At 34.4% G+C, this 17,427-nt stretch overlaps 1 protein-coding gene across 4 annotated transcripts in view; it reads left to right on the top strand.

The window, feature by feature from the left end:
- CNKSR2 (connector enhancer of kinase suppressor of Ras 2) overlaps positions 1 to 17,427 on the top strand; it is a 313,411-nt gene that overhangs the window by 145,532 nt on the left and 150,452 nt on the right. For all 4 annotated transcript variants that reach the window (XM_037129263.2, XM_037129190.2, XM_037129132.2 and 1 more), the window contains exons 7-8: positions 10,279 to 10,338; positions 14,510 to 14,578. In XM_037129263.2, coding sequence (XP_036985158.2) covers positions 10,279 to 10,338; positions 14,510 to 14,578 — 129 coding nt within the window. The remainder of the gene's footprint in view (positions 1 to 10,278; positions 10,339 to 14,509; positions 14,579 to 17,427) is intronic.

The following is a 17,427-nucleotide window of genomic DNA, read 5'->3' as shown; positions in this document are numbered from 1 at the left end:
CAACAGGGGAGTGGGAGGAGGAGAAGGGGGGAGAAGGTACAGAAAATAAGTAGCATAGACAGTAGATAGAAAATAGATGGGGGGCAAGAATAGTATGGGAAATACAGAATCTAAAGAACTTGCGACACATGGTCATAAACTAAAGGGGGGTAATGGTGGGGATGGGGGGGTAGGGTGGAGGGGAATGAAGGAGGAAATAGAACAACTGTAATGGCATAATCTATAAAAATAAATAAATAATTTTTTAAAATGCCAAGAAGCAAATTCAGTTCGTCTGGAAAAGAGCTAAAAGAGAAGAGAATAAATGAGCTCTTGCCATTTTCCAGTTATTTTTCTCACAATTCTGTAGAGTAGGTATTAATTTTCTCGTTTTTGCAAATGATAAAATTGAATCACATATCTTTATCACTTTGCCCTGTATCACAGGTAGGCCATATATAATAGAGACAGGGTTTAAGTCCAAGTAAATTTAAATGAAGTTCATCTGAACAAAGCTTGTCCCATTACCCCATATTTAAATTTGGAATCGCTAAATGGGGATGTGAGAAGTTTAGGAGAATGACTTTAAAACTGGACCTATCTAAAGAGATTTTTTAAAGGACAGTCAGCAGTACTTCACTGGGAAGATATTTCAGAAGGAAGAAAAGAAAAAGTTTAAATTTTGTATTTTCATAAAAGTTAACACAAAATTACTTTGTATGGTTTATGTTAAAGGGGAGATGACTAAATAGAAAATTTACATGATTTATACACGGTATCATTTTTAAAATTAGACAACTTTTAATTAGGTTTACTCAGTTGAATAGATGTGAGGATTTGTGTAACATTTATCTTGTGCTTAGTCATAGGGGTTGTATAAAATGGTAAACAAAGGAGAGAAATGGAAAGAAGTGGGAAAATACCAAGCTTTAATGAAGTTTAATTAGCTTCAAAACATCCGCAGAAGGTCTTCTGCCACTTTCAAAACAGAACATCTATTACAGGCAAAAGGTACCTGCTTTGTTCTTCCACTGATAAACTTATTAATTGTTAATCACCTTTCTACCTAATTAATCAAATCCCCTAGGATTTTTTAGAATTGCAAGTCCTGAGCATTGTAAGGAATGCTGAGAAATATGCTTAACTATGATAAAAATATGAACCTAGTTTCTAAAATGCTTTTAAACAACAACAATTAGCAGAAAATTAAAGACAGAAAATGAGAGCTAAACATATCTAACTAGATCAGAGCCAAGAGATGACTTGAATAGAAAATAAAGGGCTGAGGGCAGTGAGCATCCTTGGGGAAGCCTCTTAGTCTCAGAGAGTTCTTATGCTATTTAGACACTTGGACCATCTCCAAATATGCCTTATTTCATTAACTTGACTGTGAGGTTTCTTTGGCTTTTATTGGTTAACCAACATTCAGAGACAGAGTAAAGCAAACATCATTTTGGCAAGCTGAGCTGGAGAGAAGGAGCTGTTCAAGTCAGCTCCAGAATTAATTAATTGGTGTTAGAAAAAGAAGAATAAATATTTCAATGAAATGGAGACCCAAATTTGTCTCACTTCCAGAAAAAGCCATTTGAATGATATGTGTATGTCCTTTTGCTATTCGACCCTTTCTAAGAGGTGAACAAGTGATCGGATGTAGTTCTGTGAACTCTTCATTACTGAGAAGTTGATTGGTTCAACTTCCTCCAAGATGGAGGTGTAGGTGGAGACACTTTGCCTTCTTGCACAACCAAATCTAAAAACAATAAAGTTTTAACAATAATAAATACAGCCAAACCACAGAGGATTGAAAAGTACGGAGAGTCGGGAAGCAACAAGCCACTCAGCTGGACCGGTAAGAGGGGCGGAGCCAGCAGCAGAGCAGGTTGGGCAAGGAAGATTCCCCGACCCGGGCAGCTGGGGGCAAATCCCAGGTGTGGGGTAGTGATGGGCAGACCCACTGAAGGCCCAAGGCGGCTGGCTGACCGTGCACAGATAAACCAACGAAGGAGCTAGCAGTGAGACAGACTGCACAGGCCCCAGGGGTGAGAAGCAGCAGAGGGACCGCTACTGCTCCCTCTCTGACCCCGCCCCCACATACAGCATCATATCCCAGCAACCTGGGTAGCCCCACCCTGGTGAACACTTAAGGCTCCTCTCCTCACATGTAACAGACACGAACAGATCAAAACATGGCTCCAGAAGAACTCAGAGCCCCAGAGCCCATAAATCTAAGCAAACAAGAAATTGCCAACCTATCAGAGGCACAGTTCAAAACACTGGTGATCAGGATGCTCACAGAACTTGTTGATTTTAGCCACAAGTTAGAGGAACGTATGAAGGCTAAACTAATTGAAATGAAGGGAAATACACAGGAAAGCAATAGTGATGGAGAGGAAACTGGGACTCAAATCAAAGGAGTGGACCAGAAGGCGGAAAAAAAATGACCGAACAGAAAAATATGAAGAAACAAGAACTCAAAAAAAGGAGGAGAGGCTTAGGAACCGCCAGGACATCTTTAAATGCTCTAACATCCAAATTACAGGGGTACCAGAAGGGGAAGAAGAACAGCCACAAGTGGAAAACTTATTTGAACAAATAATAAAGGAGAACTTCCCCATTCTGGCAAAGGAAATAGACTTCCAGGAAATGCAGGAAGCTCAGAGAGTCCCAAAGAAGTTGGACCCAAGAAGGAACACACCAAGGCATATCATAATTACATTAGCCAAGATTAAAATGAAGAAGAAAATCCTAGAAGCAGCAAGAGATAAGGGGACAGTCACCTACAAAGGAGTTCCCATCAAACTGTCAACTGATTTCTCAAAAGAGACCTTACAGGCAAGAAAGGGCTGGAAAGAGGTATTCCAAGTCATGAAAACCAAAGACCTACATCCAAGATTACTCTATCTAGCAAAGCGTTCATTTATAATGGAAGGGCAGATAAAGCACTTCTCAGAGAAGGTCAAGTTCAAGGAGTTCATCATCACCAAGCCCTTATTATATGAAATGTTAAAGGGACTTATCTAAGAAAGAGAAGATAAAAAAGATGAACAGTGAAAGGACAGCAAACTCACAGTTATTAACGACCACACGTAAAACGAAAGCAAACTAAGAGGACAGCTAGATCAGGAGCAGAACCATAGAAATGAAGATCACATGGAGGGTTAGCAACAGGGGGGTAGGAGGAATAGAAGGGGAAGAAGGTACAGAAAATAAGTAGCATATAGCTATCAGAGAGATGCGAATCAAAACCACAATGAGATATCACTTTACACCAGTCAGGATGGCTATCATAAACAAAGCAACTAACAACAAATGTTGGAGAGGTTGTGGGGAAAAGGGGACCTTAGTTCACTGTTGGTGGGAGTGCAGACTGGTACAACCATTATGGAAAACCGTATGGAATTTTCTCAGAAAAATAAAAATTGACCTGCCTTTTGATCCAGCAATTCCACTGCTAGGATTATATCCTAAGAACCCCGAAACATCAATTTCAAAGAACTTATACACCATAATGTTCATAGCAGCACAATTCACAATAGCCAAGAGCTAGGTACCCATCAACCTAGCAACCTAGGTGCCCATGAGTAAATGAGTGGATCAAAAAATTGTGGTACATATACACAATGGAATTCTATGCAGCAGAGAGAAAGAAGGAACTACTACCCTTTGCAACAATATGGATGGAACTGGAAAGCATTATGCTGAGTGAAATAAGCCAGGCAGTAAAAGACAAATACCATATGATCTCACCTTTAACAGGAAGCTAAACAACAAAACAGACAAGCAAGCAAAGTAAAAACAAAGACACTGAAATAGATAACAAGGGGACTGCGAGCAGAGGGGAAAGGGGAGGGAATTTAAGGGGGAAAATGGGAGGGATTTAGAGAAACAAGTATAAAGGACACATGGACAAAAACTAAGGGAGGTGGAAATGGGAGGGAGGTGGGGTGCATGGGGCAGGGTGGGCTGGGATGGGAGAAACAAACAGAAAACTGTACTTGAAAAATAACTAAATAAAAAAATTTTTTAATTTAAATTAAAAAATAAATAAATAAGTAGCATAGACCGTAGATAGAAAATAGATAGGGGTAGGGTAAGAATAGTATGGGAAATATAGAATCTAAAGAACTTGAGACACGTGGTCATAAACTAAAGGAGGGGAATGGTGGGGGAGGGGGTGGGCAGGGTGGAGGGGACTGAAGGGGGGAATAGAACAACTGTAATGGCATAATCAATAAAATAAAATAAATTAATTTTTAAAAAAGTTGATTGGTTCAAAGGTCATCCAAGCAATTTGTTTCTTCTCTTTCTTTTGGCCCCTGACTTTTGGATATTTTTCTCATTAGTACTACCAGAGGACGATCAAAAGGATAAATAAGTTAGCTTTGTTATTTTTTTTCTTCTTTAAGTTTATTGGAGTAACACTGGTTAACAAAATCTTACAGGTTTCAGCCCTGGCTGGTGTAGTTCAGTGGATTGAGTACGGGCCTGTGAACCAAAGAATCGAGGTTCGATTCCCAGTCAGGGCACATGCCTGGGTTGCAGGCCAGTTCAAGGCAGGGGACACATGAGAGGCAACCATACATTGATACTTCTCTCCCTCTCTCCTTCCCTTCCCTTCTAAAGATAAATAAATAAAACCTTTAAAAAAAGCTTACAGGTTTCAGGTGCTCAGTCCTACAACACATCACCTGTACACTATATTGTGTGCTCACCACCCAAGTCAAGTCTCTATCACCATTTATCCCACCTATTAAAAAAAAGCAGTTGCAGAAAATGATTTGTTGAACTTAAAAGTGGAAATATTGCAAGAAAGAAAATGTATTCATTCTTTGTGCATTTTAAGAATGTTTTCAGGAACATGTATGAAGGACACATGGACAAAACCAAATGGGTGTAGGACCAAGGGTGGGAATTGGGGATGGCTGGGGTGGGGGGAAGTGGTGGGAAAAATGGAGACAACCATACTTGAACAACAATAACAAATTTTAATAAAAGTTAAAATGTGCTTTATTTCTATTCTACTGCTCATAACTACAAAGTTGCTAGAATTGAATTCTGCATACATAGCTAGATTCTTCTTTATTTAAGCATTTAAACATTTTTCAACCATTTGAAAAAATGGTTGCTTTCAAATGGTTGCTTTTTCAACCATTTGAAAAAGTAGCTTTAATATATTATATAACATTTAATTATGTATAAGTAATGATGCAATTCTCTTCCTATAACTAATACATACTTGCTTTAGTTTACAACTGCCATTTTAAAAGTTCCTGGTATAGTTACACCCAGATTTTATCTCCAGAGTCATAACTAGATTATCTCCAGAAGTTTTTATTGTGCCAATAATTATAATGTCTTTTCTAAACCTTTCTCTTAAGATACTAGACTTTATGATCTAATCATTTATGAGATTATTTAGACCTCTTGTCAAACTCCTTAATCCATAATCAGTAATGCACAGTGTTGAAAGAATTGTGAGGGCAATATAATAAGCTTTAGCTTATGGTTGTCAAAAGAGATAGGTGATTAAAGTAAATTTGTAAAATATTAAATCTCAGTTACTCTATACATGCACTGCACATAGTACATGTGTGCTAAAGAGTTCTTAGTATTTTCAAATAGATGTTAAATAGTGAACATTTGGCTTTAATATCTATAGTTGCTAAATATTCTGATAAGTGAAGGTGTACAACTCACCTGTTAATAAATCAATAAGTCAGGATCCTAGTGTTGAGATTATGGTCTGGAGTCAGACTGCCTGGGCTTGGAAACTGGCTGTACCACCTTAGGCAGACTCCCTAACCTTTCTTTACCTATTTCCTTATTTCTAAAACAGAAGTAATGATCGTTTCTATTTTAAATGTAAAAACTTAAAATAGTCCCTGCCATGTTATAACAAGTAGATATTAGTGATGATGGTGACAAATAATGAGTGATGATTGTTTTGTATGTCCAAGCAATATCTATTGTTTTTTCACTGTCCTTTTCCACTTTATTTTCTCACAATCATTCTACATACAAAACTAAAACAAAATTCAGTGTTTAGCTATCACAAATATACTTTAAGATCCTTTACTAATGTCATTTTGTTAATTCCCATGGGTAGTGAAGGGGAATGATTTCAAGAATCTTGTCTTTTCTGAGTTCTATAATAGCACCATTATATTTACCTTCCAGTAAATACTGGAATAAATATCAACTTCAAAGGTATGTTATACACTTGTCACCAATGTAAGCTTGAATATTACCATATGGTCATAGCAAAAGACTATTAGCTAATTTCTTAATGAATTTCTATTTGCACTTGTGTTGAGGTAATTTATTTTACATAGTAATGAACTTCCCTTTAAGAAACTAAAGTTCACAGGTAAGTAAACATCTTTTAAAATTACATTCAGCCCTGGCTGGTGCAGCTCAGTGGATTGAGCATGGGCCTGCAAACCAGAGGATCTCAGTTCAATTCCCAATCAGGGCACGTATCTGGGTTGCAGGCCAGTTCCCACTGGGGGACGCACGAGAGGCAACCATACATTGATGTTTCTCTCCCTCTCTCCTTCCCTTCCCCTCTAAAGATAAATAAATAAATAAATAATTTTTTTAAAATTACATTCATTTTGTTTCATATTAGAGATCAAGGCTTTGCCATTTGGGGGACTGATACCAACATTTTAGACACAGTGACATTATTGAAATGATTTTTCAGAATTAAAACCTACATGATGACTTTTAATAATTCCATACCATGAACTTTACTGCTTCCTGTTTATATTTTGTACTTATTTTCAATGAAAATACGTGTATATTCCAGTATCTAAATATATAACTAACATAAGGGTATGGGAAATTAACATTATAATAACTTTCTAACATAAGTGCTTACATGTATGCTTTTTCTGAAATGATATTGTTGGTTATGTTAAGTCCCTTATATTTCAGACTTCAAATTCATTAAAATTAGTATTTTTTATTTTTCAAATCAATATTTTTCAATGCAAAGCACTTTTATAGGTAAAGCTCTTTTAAGTCCTATGACTATCCATAATTTAAAGGTTTTGTTTGCTGTAATCATCTCAGTTTCAGGATTTTTGGATAATCTTTACAGTTCAGTGAAGTTTTTCAAAAATGGCTTTATTTAAATGGAAAATGGAATCTCATCCTCTTTATTGGAAAGTATTGTATATAATTATTAAAATTTCATCAATAAGAAATAAAGGCAGAAAATGTAGGATCCCACAAAATACCAGGAGAAAAACAGTTTACATTAACAGTGTTTTTAATACATCATATAAACAAAAGCAAAGACAAAAATCACATGATCATATCAATAGATGCAGAAAAAGCTTTCGATAAGGTACAACACCCATTTATGATAAAAACACTCAGCAAAGTGGGAATACAAGGAGCATTTCTCAAAATAATAAAGGCCATATATGAGAGACCTACAGCCAATATCATACTCAACGGGAAAAAACTAAAAGCTTTTCCACTAAGATCAGGAACAAGACAAGGTTGTCCACTTTCACCACTTCTATTCAATATAGTATTGGAAGTTTTAGCCACAGCGATCAGGCAAGAAAAGGAAATAAAAGGCATCCAAATAGGAAAGGAGGAAACAAAACTGTCACTGTTTGCAGATGACATGATAGTGTACATGGAAAATCCTATAGACTCTACCCAAAAACTCCTCAAACTAATTGATGAGTTTGGCAAAACAGCTGGTTATAAAGTCAATATCCAGAAATCAAAGGCATTTTTGTATACCAACAGTGAATCAGCAGAAGCAGAAATAAAGAGAAAAATCCCATTTGATATAGCAAAAAGAAAAATAAAATATCTGGGAATAAACCTAACCAAGGAGGTAAAAAACCTGTATGCAGAAAACTACACAGCCCTGAAGAACGAAATCAAGGAAGACACAAACAAATGGAAACATATACCTTGTTCATGGATTGGAAGAATTAACATTATCAAAATGTCCATACTACCCAAAGCAATATACAGATTCAATGCAATACCTATTAAAGTACCAATGGCATATTTCACAGACATAGAACAAACACTTCGAAAATTTATATGGAACCATAAACGAGCTCGAATAGCAGCTGCTCTTTTGAGAAAGAAGAACAAAGTAGGGGGGATCACAATACCTGATATCAAACTGTATTACAAGGCCACTGTAATCAAAACAGCCTGGTACTGGCATAAAAACAGGCACATAGACCAATGGAACAGAACAGAGAGCCCAGAAATCAACCCAACTCTCTACAGTCAATTAATATTCGACAAAGGGGGCAGTAACATAAAATGGAGTAAAGATAGCCTCTTCAACAAATGGTGTTGGGAGAACTGGACAGCTACATGCAAAAAAATGAAACTTGAGCACAGACTTACACCATACACCAAAATAAATTCAAGGTGGATAAAAGACTTAAATGTAAGTCATAACACCATTAAAGTCCTAGAGGAGAACATTGGCAAGAAAATCTCAGATATTTCACGCAGCAACTTCTTTACTGATATGTCCCCTAGAGCAAGGAATGTAAAGGAAAGAATAAACAAATGGGATCTCATCAAAATAAAAAGCTTCTGCATGGCTAAAGAAAACAGTATTAAATTAGCAAGACAACCAACTGTATGGGAAAACATATTTGCCAATGATACCTCAGACAAAGGTTTAATCTCTAAAATATACAAAGAACTTACACGACTCCACTCTAAGAAGACACCCAACCCAATTAGAAAATGGGAAAAGGACTTGAACAAACACTTCTCCAAGGAGGACATACAGAACATTCAGAGACACATGAAGAGATGCTCAATATCATTAGCTATCAGAGAGATGCAAATTAAAACCACAATGAGATACCACTTTACACCAGTCAGGATGGCTATCATAAACAAAGCAACAAACAACAAATGTTGGAGGGGTTGTGGGGAAAAGGGGTCCTTAGTTCACTGTTGGTGGGAGTGCAGACTGGTACAACCATACTGGAAAACAGTATGGATTTTTCTCAGAAAAATAAAAATTGACCTGCCTTTTGACCCAGCAATTCCACTGCTAGGATTATATCCTAAGAATCCTAAAACATCAATATCAAAGAACCTATGCACCACAATGTTCATAGCAGCACAATTTACAATAGCCAAGAGTTGGAAGCAACCTAGGTGCCCATCAGTAAATGAATGGATCCAAAAATTGTGGTACATATACACAATGGAATTCTATGCTGCAGAGAGAAAGAAGGAGCTACTACCCTTTGCAACAACATGGATGGAACTGGAAAGCATTATGCTGAGTGAAATAGGCCAGGTGCTGAAAGACAAATACCATATGATCTCACCTTTAACAGGAAGCTAAACAACAAAACAAACAAGTAAGCAGAAAAAAACCCCAAAAAACAAAGACACTGAAATAGAGAACAAGGGGATAGTGACCAGAGGGGAGAAGGAAGGGAAGTTAAGGGCAAAAAGGGGGAGGGATTTGGAGGAACAAATAGGAAGGACACAGGGACGAGAACTAAGGGGTGGGGGGAGGAAATGGGAGGGAGGTGGGGAGCAAGGGGCAGGGGAGGCTGGGATGGGAAAAATAGACAAAAAACTGTACTTGAAAAATAACTAAATAAAATTTAAAAAAAAAACAGTGTTTTGTCACTCTTCTGTATCTAGTTAGTTGTAATTGAAGTGGCTCTGTAGAAGCCTACTTATTATTGTATAATATATATCAAGTATAATAAGCTAACTGCATACCAGTGTTTGAATTTTTCATTGTAATTTTTATTTTGCCACAGAACCTATAGTGTGGATTTTGAGGGATGAGGTGTGTTCTTTCTTCAGAGTATTGCATTATGAAGCTGCATTTTACAAGTTTTATAGGCAGTTCGCTTACTAAGTAGTTATTTGATTAAGCCATGTACAGCTTTCTTCAGGCAAACATTAGAACCCAGAAAATTCAGATAAGAATTTCTTACCAGTTTAAAGATAGCATTATTGAGTCATAGACTCATTCCTGGGGGATGTGGCAATTTTAGTTTGATACGGTTCAACACTATTGTAATAACTATGTGTGGTGTCAGGTGGGTACTTGAAATATTGGAAGAAATAATTTGCAAAGAATATGATTGTCTAACTGCTATTCTGTACCCCTGAAACTAATACAGAATAATATTGAATATAAATTGTAATTTAAAAATAAAATTTAAAAAAATCTAACCAAGTAATTTGATAGAGTAATTTTTTTGTAAATATACCTGGAAATATTCCAGTTGCTTCACTTTTTTTGTGATGCTGTCTTTTTCTTAGGGTATGTATATTAAATCAACATATGATGGCCTCCACGTAATTACTGGAACTACAGAAAATGTAAGTGTTGTAACATTTCAAATAATGTTTTTTTTCTTTTATTGTTAAACAACCTTATATATCTCACATAATTACAGTTGACTTCTGAGAGTATGAACTAATTAGGAGATAAAACTGGAAATATATTAAGTTAGTAACAGCTGGTTTAGGGAGAATTTCAATCAGTTTATTTAGTTTAGAATAGCAATTTACTTCAAGTAAATCAGATGTTTTCTGTTTGCAGGCAGAGATTTGTTTTTGTTAAGTATTTTCTGGTTCATGACAAATTACTGTGACATCTAAAATACTCTACTTCCATCTGTCAAATAGTTTATGTTAAGAAAGTTAGCTCACATAAGAAAGAAACATCAGATAAGTCATGTTTTCAGAATACTTTCTGTGTAATTCAGCTTAATTTAGTGGAGGCAGCCTGGTATAACTCAGTGGTTTTCAGTGAGGGCCTCCCTGGACTAGCAGGATCAGCTTCCCTTGGGAACTTGTTAGAGATGCAAATTCTCAGGTCCCACCCCATACCTACTGAATCAAAAACTCTGGAGAGCAGCCTGTGAGAACTATTGCAAGCAGTGGGTCAGAATGAGTCCCAGGGCCCCAGTACTACAAGCAGTTCTGCCACTTAATAACAGTGTCATTTTTGGCAAGTCACTTACCCTCTCATTAATTCAGTTTCCTAATCTATAAATTGGAGATAAACCATCTGCACTACATACCTCACTAGGTTGTTGTGAAAAATCAAACAAGTTAATAAATGTGAACGACTGCTGTAAAGTTACATAAATATAAGTCATTGTATTGGGCATTAATACTATCATTATAATAGATTTGAATATTATAATAAATCATTATTTCTGCATTGGGTTGGTCACAGATTTTCTTCTTACTCTTTTAACGAGGTGCAGATCTTTGAATGTTATTCTTTTAGAAATTCTGACAGCGTGCATGTTTTTGCTGTGTTCTTTCAAAGAAAACTGAGGTGGAATTAGTTAATCTTAAGGTATTATTGACCTTACCATTTTACTAGCATTTTCTTTTTAAAAATTAACATTGTCATCTAATTCTACTATTACTTTAAATATTTCCTGATTCCCCCCAACTTCTCTTGGTTTCTAAGAATGATGAAACACATAATAATATGTTATAGTTGGGTTGCTGTACTGACTTCACATTTGGCATTAAATATGAGAGGTATGTGAGATCAAGAATATCATTTAAATTAATATCGTGAACTATTTAATGTTATAAATGCAGTGACATACTTTAAACCATAAACTTTCATTGATTGATCATTCTCATATATTTATATATCCTTCCGATCATTCATTTATTCATTCATTTTAACAGACATTTGTTCATATTTTCTGTTTCAGGCAGGGGGCTAGGTATTGAAAGAATTTAAAAGTTAAATTAACTTGTTGCTTCTACAGAGTACAAGTAGGCATTTATCTGTGTAAACAGGCTGTGAAATTCGCATAGATGGACAAAGGAAAGAATAGTAAATACTACCAAGTGAAATCAGAGAAGGAATCACAAAAATTGTGATTTTGAACTGTATCTTGAAGAATTGGAAGGAACTTCATTCCTATATGGTCTGTTGTGTAAAAAAAGTTGACCTCTATGCTTTGATCATATTAATTACTCAATAATATCTGATAAATGGACAAGTTATCAAAGAAAGATTGATTCTGTTAGTAGTTCAGATATGAACCAAATATTAATAGTCCATCACTTAGTTCCTTTTTCTTCAAGATATTTTACTATTTTTGGTAGCCTCAGTCATTTGTCATTAGGAGATCTGTGTTGAGTCTTAGTAAAGCTACTCACTAAAGTGGCTAAGTTATTTTGCTTTGCTGTGCCTTAGTTTCTTAGTTTTCTCATACGGAAGATGTGGGGCTTAGACAAAATGATCTTTACATTTCCTTTTAAAACTAGAAGTCTATAATTTGTAAGACTTAGTCCCCTTTTTACTTACTGCTACAAAAAGTCATTTCAGATACTTTTAATTTTATGTATCAACTATCACTTTCTTTTACTTCATGACTAGAGCCATTGGCTTGATATTTTTACTTTTTTCTGCTCAGTTTCTTTTTTTTAAGATTTTCTCTATTTATTTGTAGACAGAAGGGAAGAGAGGGACGGAAACATCAATGTGTGGTTGTCTCTCATGTGCCCCCTACTGGAGACCTGGCCTGCAACCCAGGCATGTGCCCTGGCTTGGAAATGAACCCCTTTAGTTCACAAGCCAGCATTTAATCCACTGAGCTACACCAACCAGGGACAGTTTTGTTTCTTTTTTTTATTGTTATTCAAGTATACTTGTCTCCATTTTCTCCAGAAAGACAAAAAAAATTTTTTTAATGGGCAAAGGACTTGAACAGACACTTCTCCAAGGAGGACATACAGAGGGCCCAGAGACAAAAAGAAAAGATGCTCAGCATCACTAGCCTTCAGAGAGATGCAAATTAAAACCACAATGAGATATTTTTATTTCATACCATCCTTTAAAAACATCAACTGTGAGCCAAATAGCACAAGGACTGACTCTATAGTTATGGCTTTATTAAAGTAATGATTTGCAAACTTTTTAGAATTCTTATATGGTACTTGTCTAATTTATTAAAATATACCCACCTCCTAAAGATGCTATAAAAGAAATACAATCTTTTCTTGTTATGACATCATTCTTAGGGTTGGGTTAATATCCTAGATGAATTATCCTTTTAATAGTATACTTGTGTTACTACTTCAAACTGGAATTCCATATGACATCACCTCGTCTTGAATTGTAGTCTATGGCAAGTAACTTTTGTGGATTTTAAAATTTGTTAAAATTGAAGTTAATATTGTTTTGACTTCTTTGTTTTTGAAATAATTGGAAATTGGAAATGGATAAGAAAATAAACGAATGAGAAATCACTTTTAAAGTAAATCCTATTCCAAGGTCTCAAATGCAGCATTTTACTTTACAATTCCATCACCATATCATTCTTCATTAGCTTTCAGTAGATACTAATGAATAAACATTACAGTATTTATAGTTGTATTTGATTGAGAAATTAACACACATGAGTGCACAAGTATATTTTTCATTAAAACACATTTTCTGTACATTCAAGAGTCATACACATTGCCAGGGCACATGCTTGGGTTGCAGGCCGGTTCCCTGCAGGCCAGTTCCCAGCAGGGGACGCACGAAAGGCAACCATACATTGGTGTTTCTCTCCCTCTCTCCTTCCCTTCCCCTCTAAAGATAAATAAATAAAATCTAAAAAAAAAGAGTCATACACATTGCAATATGTATAATCAATAATCAGTAGTCACTAAAGGAAAATAAAAAATAGTATTTTAAGTTAATTACCCATGCCTATAATATTATAAAATTTCTATCTCAGATCTCATTTTAGTTTTCTAAAGACTTCATAAACTTGTCACATTAATTTATCAAAGTTGTTTTTTGCTTGTTTACTTTTGCTTTTAGTCTTATGAGAATTTTTAAAAAGTGATGAAATTGTCACCTCTTGTGGAAATGCAGGCATTTTAGTTTTATTTCATGTAGTTTTGTTTGCCAATATAATATACTGTATGAAACATAAGAAATGGGATGTTCTTATAATTAGACATTTAGATAGAGAATGTTACATAATGTAACTTTTAACTTGGTTTTCTAAGTTATTCAGAATCCATGATATTAATAATGAAATAAACTAGTGATTTAATTATCAGTTGACAGAGTTCTAATGCTGATCATAAGCATATACTTGAAATATTTATTTGCTAAAGTGAATGTGAATTATTTACTTTAAATAGAAAGGATCAAAGTTTAAAAAGATAATGTTTTGAATTGCATTTTTGAACCATTTGCCCAGTAGAGCCTACTAGGGTTGCCTGTATAAAGTTTGCACTGGTTAATACCAATTATTATTTTCCCTTTATGCTCTCAGAAACATGCTGGTCTTTTATAACACAAATATATATTTGTGTTTCTACTTTCCATCATTAGTTATACATAGAATGCAAACAGTATATTAAAAGCTAGTAATCTTTTGTTAGCTTAATTCCTAGAACATGATAATTAAATTATTGATCTAATTTAAAGAGGTGAACTTATTATAGTGTTTCAAGAGAAGAGATGACTGACAAAATTTGTTCTTTATCATTTCCTTTATGTTACATTTAGTCACCTGCAGATCGGTGCAAAAAAATCCATGCTGGTGATGAAGTGATTCAAGTTAATCATCAGACTGTGGTATGTATAATTACCTTCTGAGTCAGTGGGAGGAACTAATATAAACATTTCCTAAAGTGTGAAAAAATCAATGAAATAAAATGCCTGTTTGTGTAGAAAATAGTTGAATAACCTTTTAAAAAATAATTGAATAACTATTCTCTTAATTATTTGATGGAATGTAAGGCATAGTTTTAAAAGAACGTGAGGAATTTGGGTGGTGACTGAGGTTACATATGCATTTCTATATGGACAGCTACAAGGTAAAATTATGTACCCCATGAACTGGGATAATAATTTGGAATATAAATTAAAGTCACGATGCATACAAATTCATCATTTTCTTGATATAAATTTTAAGTTTTATTTTATAAATTATTGAATTACCTAGTTAATGTGTTTTTTAACAGCATTCATATACTTTAAGACTGATCTGTTCATTAAATTATCTGGTATATTGATTATTTTGAATGTTCATTTTTTTTAATTAATATGTAGTAGCTGAATTAGCTGTTCATTTCCCAAAAGAGGACTGCAGTGTTAGTTTTAAAACTATTGTGCTGAACTAAATAAGTTCATCAAATTTTCTTGCTTTATGAACCTCATGAATCCCTTTCTAGGCTAAGAATGATAGCATTCTGTGCCTGTGGCAGATTTTCAAGGGTTATTTTTCTTAATCTCAAATTTAGAAAGTGAACATCACATGATTTTTATTTTAGACTATTTTCTATCTCAGTTGATTCACTTTGTACTCATATCTGTACCCAAATAGAGTATATTGTTTAAAAATGAAGGTAAAATAATCTTATTATTAATAATCCTCATTTGACAAAAATAGTTTTGTTGCAGTAAATATTTTTAGAGCTCACTAATTTTTTAGCATGAGTAATTATTTTCTGTTTTAGCTTTAACTAAATTTGCTTTTGCATGTTCCAATCGTAGAAGAAATTTTAAATAGAAAGGCCAAAGTCTAGGGGTTAGAAGACTTATGTGAAAAGTCTGATCCTTCTCTGATTACTGATCTTAAGGCAGAAGTCATTTTAATTTTGGCTTTGAATAAACTGAAAAGTTTGTGATATTTTGGGGAGGCTGCTGAACACTGATAATTAAAGTTGTGGTATTTCTTCAATGAGTTCATTATCTAAGTGAATAGAAGTTAATATAAATTAAAAAATTAAACATGTGAGTATAAGGTTAATAGGAATTAATGCAGAATGTTAATCAAAAAAAGCCTTTGCACACTATGACAGTTTTGATGATGATTAAGTTCTCATCACTAGGAACTGTACAAAGTGGTTGTCCAGAATAAAGTTTCTTATCCCCTAAGATGAGGATTTGGATAGTGTGCTAAAGCAGCTGCTTCATTAGACAGTCAGTTTCTCCCTCTTCTAGTGTTCAAGTTGCTTCTATTTCTCCAACATGACCTTAACAAACATGACATCTGTTGGATAGATGGACCAATTTCCAGTTGGTCAATTCTAAAAGGATAGAAATTAGTCTCTAATGAAAAATAACCTGTTTAAAGGATACTTTTTGTAGAGCAAAGATTCTGATACTTATCAAATGAATATAAAAGTCTTTAAAAGCTACAAATGAGCTAATGAATCTATATCTATTGATAATATTTAAGTACTGTGAGAATATATAAATATATCTTTACATCACAGGAATATTCTAAAATATTGAAAACTACACAGAATAATGATGGGGAAACTTGCTTCCAGTTTTTGCTCTGAAATTGACTTATGGCTTTAAGTGAGTTATGGTAACTAGTGAAGCATCCATTTTACTTTTTTTATAATGAAAATTATAGCCAACACTTGCTAAGTTCTTATAGTGTGCCAAGGATAATGTTAAGCACTTTATTTATTTTATGTCATTTATTCCTTACAGTGATCCTACAAAGAAGTATATGTGGAAATTGAGACTTAGAGTGATAATTTAACTTAACCTACAACACCAAGCTCTCTAAGTCTAAGGCCCATGCTCTTACTTTAGTTTCATTTTACTCCCTCCCCAAACTCAAGTGATAAAATTATCAACCAAAAGGGAAAGAATTCTAACAATCATGTAAGTCATCTCAGGATTCAGTGAGAGATTAAGTGGGGCCAAGGATAAGAGAAAAGGAAAGGGAGTGAGAATTTACATAATAGAGGTAGGATCAGTAGAATTAAAATTAGAAATGGGGTTGAAATTTAACTTTTTCACTCCTTTCCTTCAGATAAATAAGATATGTAAAAAGCTATCACAATGCCAGGCACACAGTAGTGGCTCAATAAAAATTAACTTTCGACCTCCTTTTTTCTTCCTTTTACTTGCTACAATAGTTGGGCCCATTGGAGTCCAGTTTCTTGACAGACTGCTACTAGAACCTACAAATTGATTTTAGATAATAATAAAGGCAATCTCTTACAGGAAAATATGTTGAATTCCATGACACTAGTCTTCCTTAATATTGTGATCAATTACCAGATCTTTGTGTTCAAGTGAGAGGCATATTTGTGCAAAAATGGTGCATTTTATAAAATGCAGCTGACTATGCCCTCTTTTTCTTGCTGTAGTGTGCATTGTGGTCTGTTTAGTAATTTTAATTGTGTTCTACACAGTATACAGAGGTAGTGAAATAGAATTTTCCTGGGTTTTGTTACTATGAAAGATTTGATAGGTAGATAAATTAGTTCAAACAAGTGTAAATTATTTGTAGTCTACAATTACCCCTTATATCCCTACATTTATTACCAGGTTGGTTATGATATAATAATTACATTAAACTATGGCTTAATATATTTGAAATACAAAATCAATATTTTAATCCAGTAATTGATCAAAATAGTGAGATAGTGTTAGTAAATTCTATAACAATTTAGACT

The sequence above is a fragment of the Artibeus jamaicensis genome, unplaced genomic scaffold (assembly GCF_021234435.1).
Source record: "Artibeus jamaicensis isolate MK-2021 breed Jamaican fruit bat unplaced genomic scaffold, CSHL_Jam_final scaffold_1283, whole genome shotgun sequence".
In the NCBI taxonomy this organism is placed as follows: Eukaryota; Metazoa; Chordata; class Mammalia; order Chiroptera; family Phyllostomidae; genus Artibeus; species Artibeus jamaicensis.
This window is presented reverse-complemented; position numbering and strand designations above follow the sequence as displayed.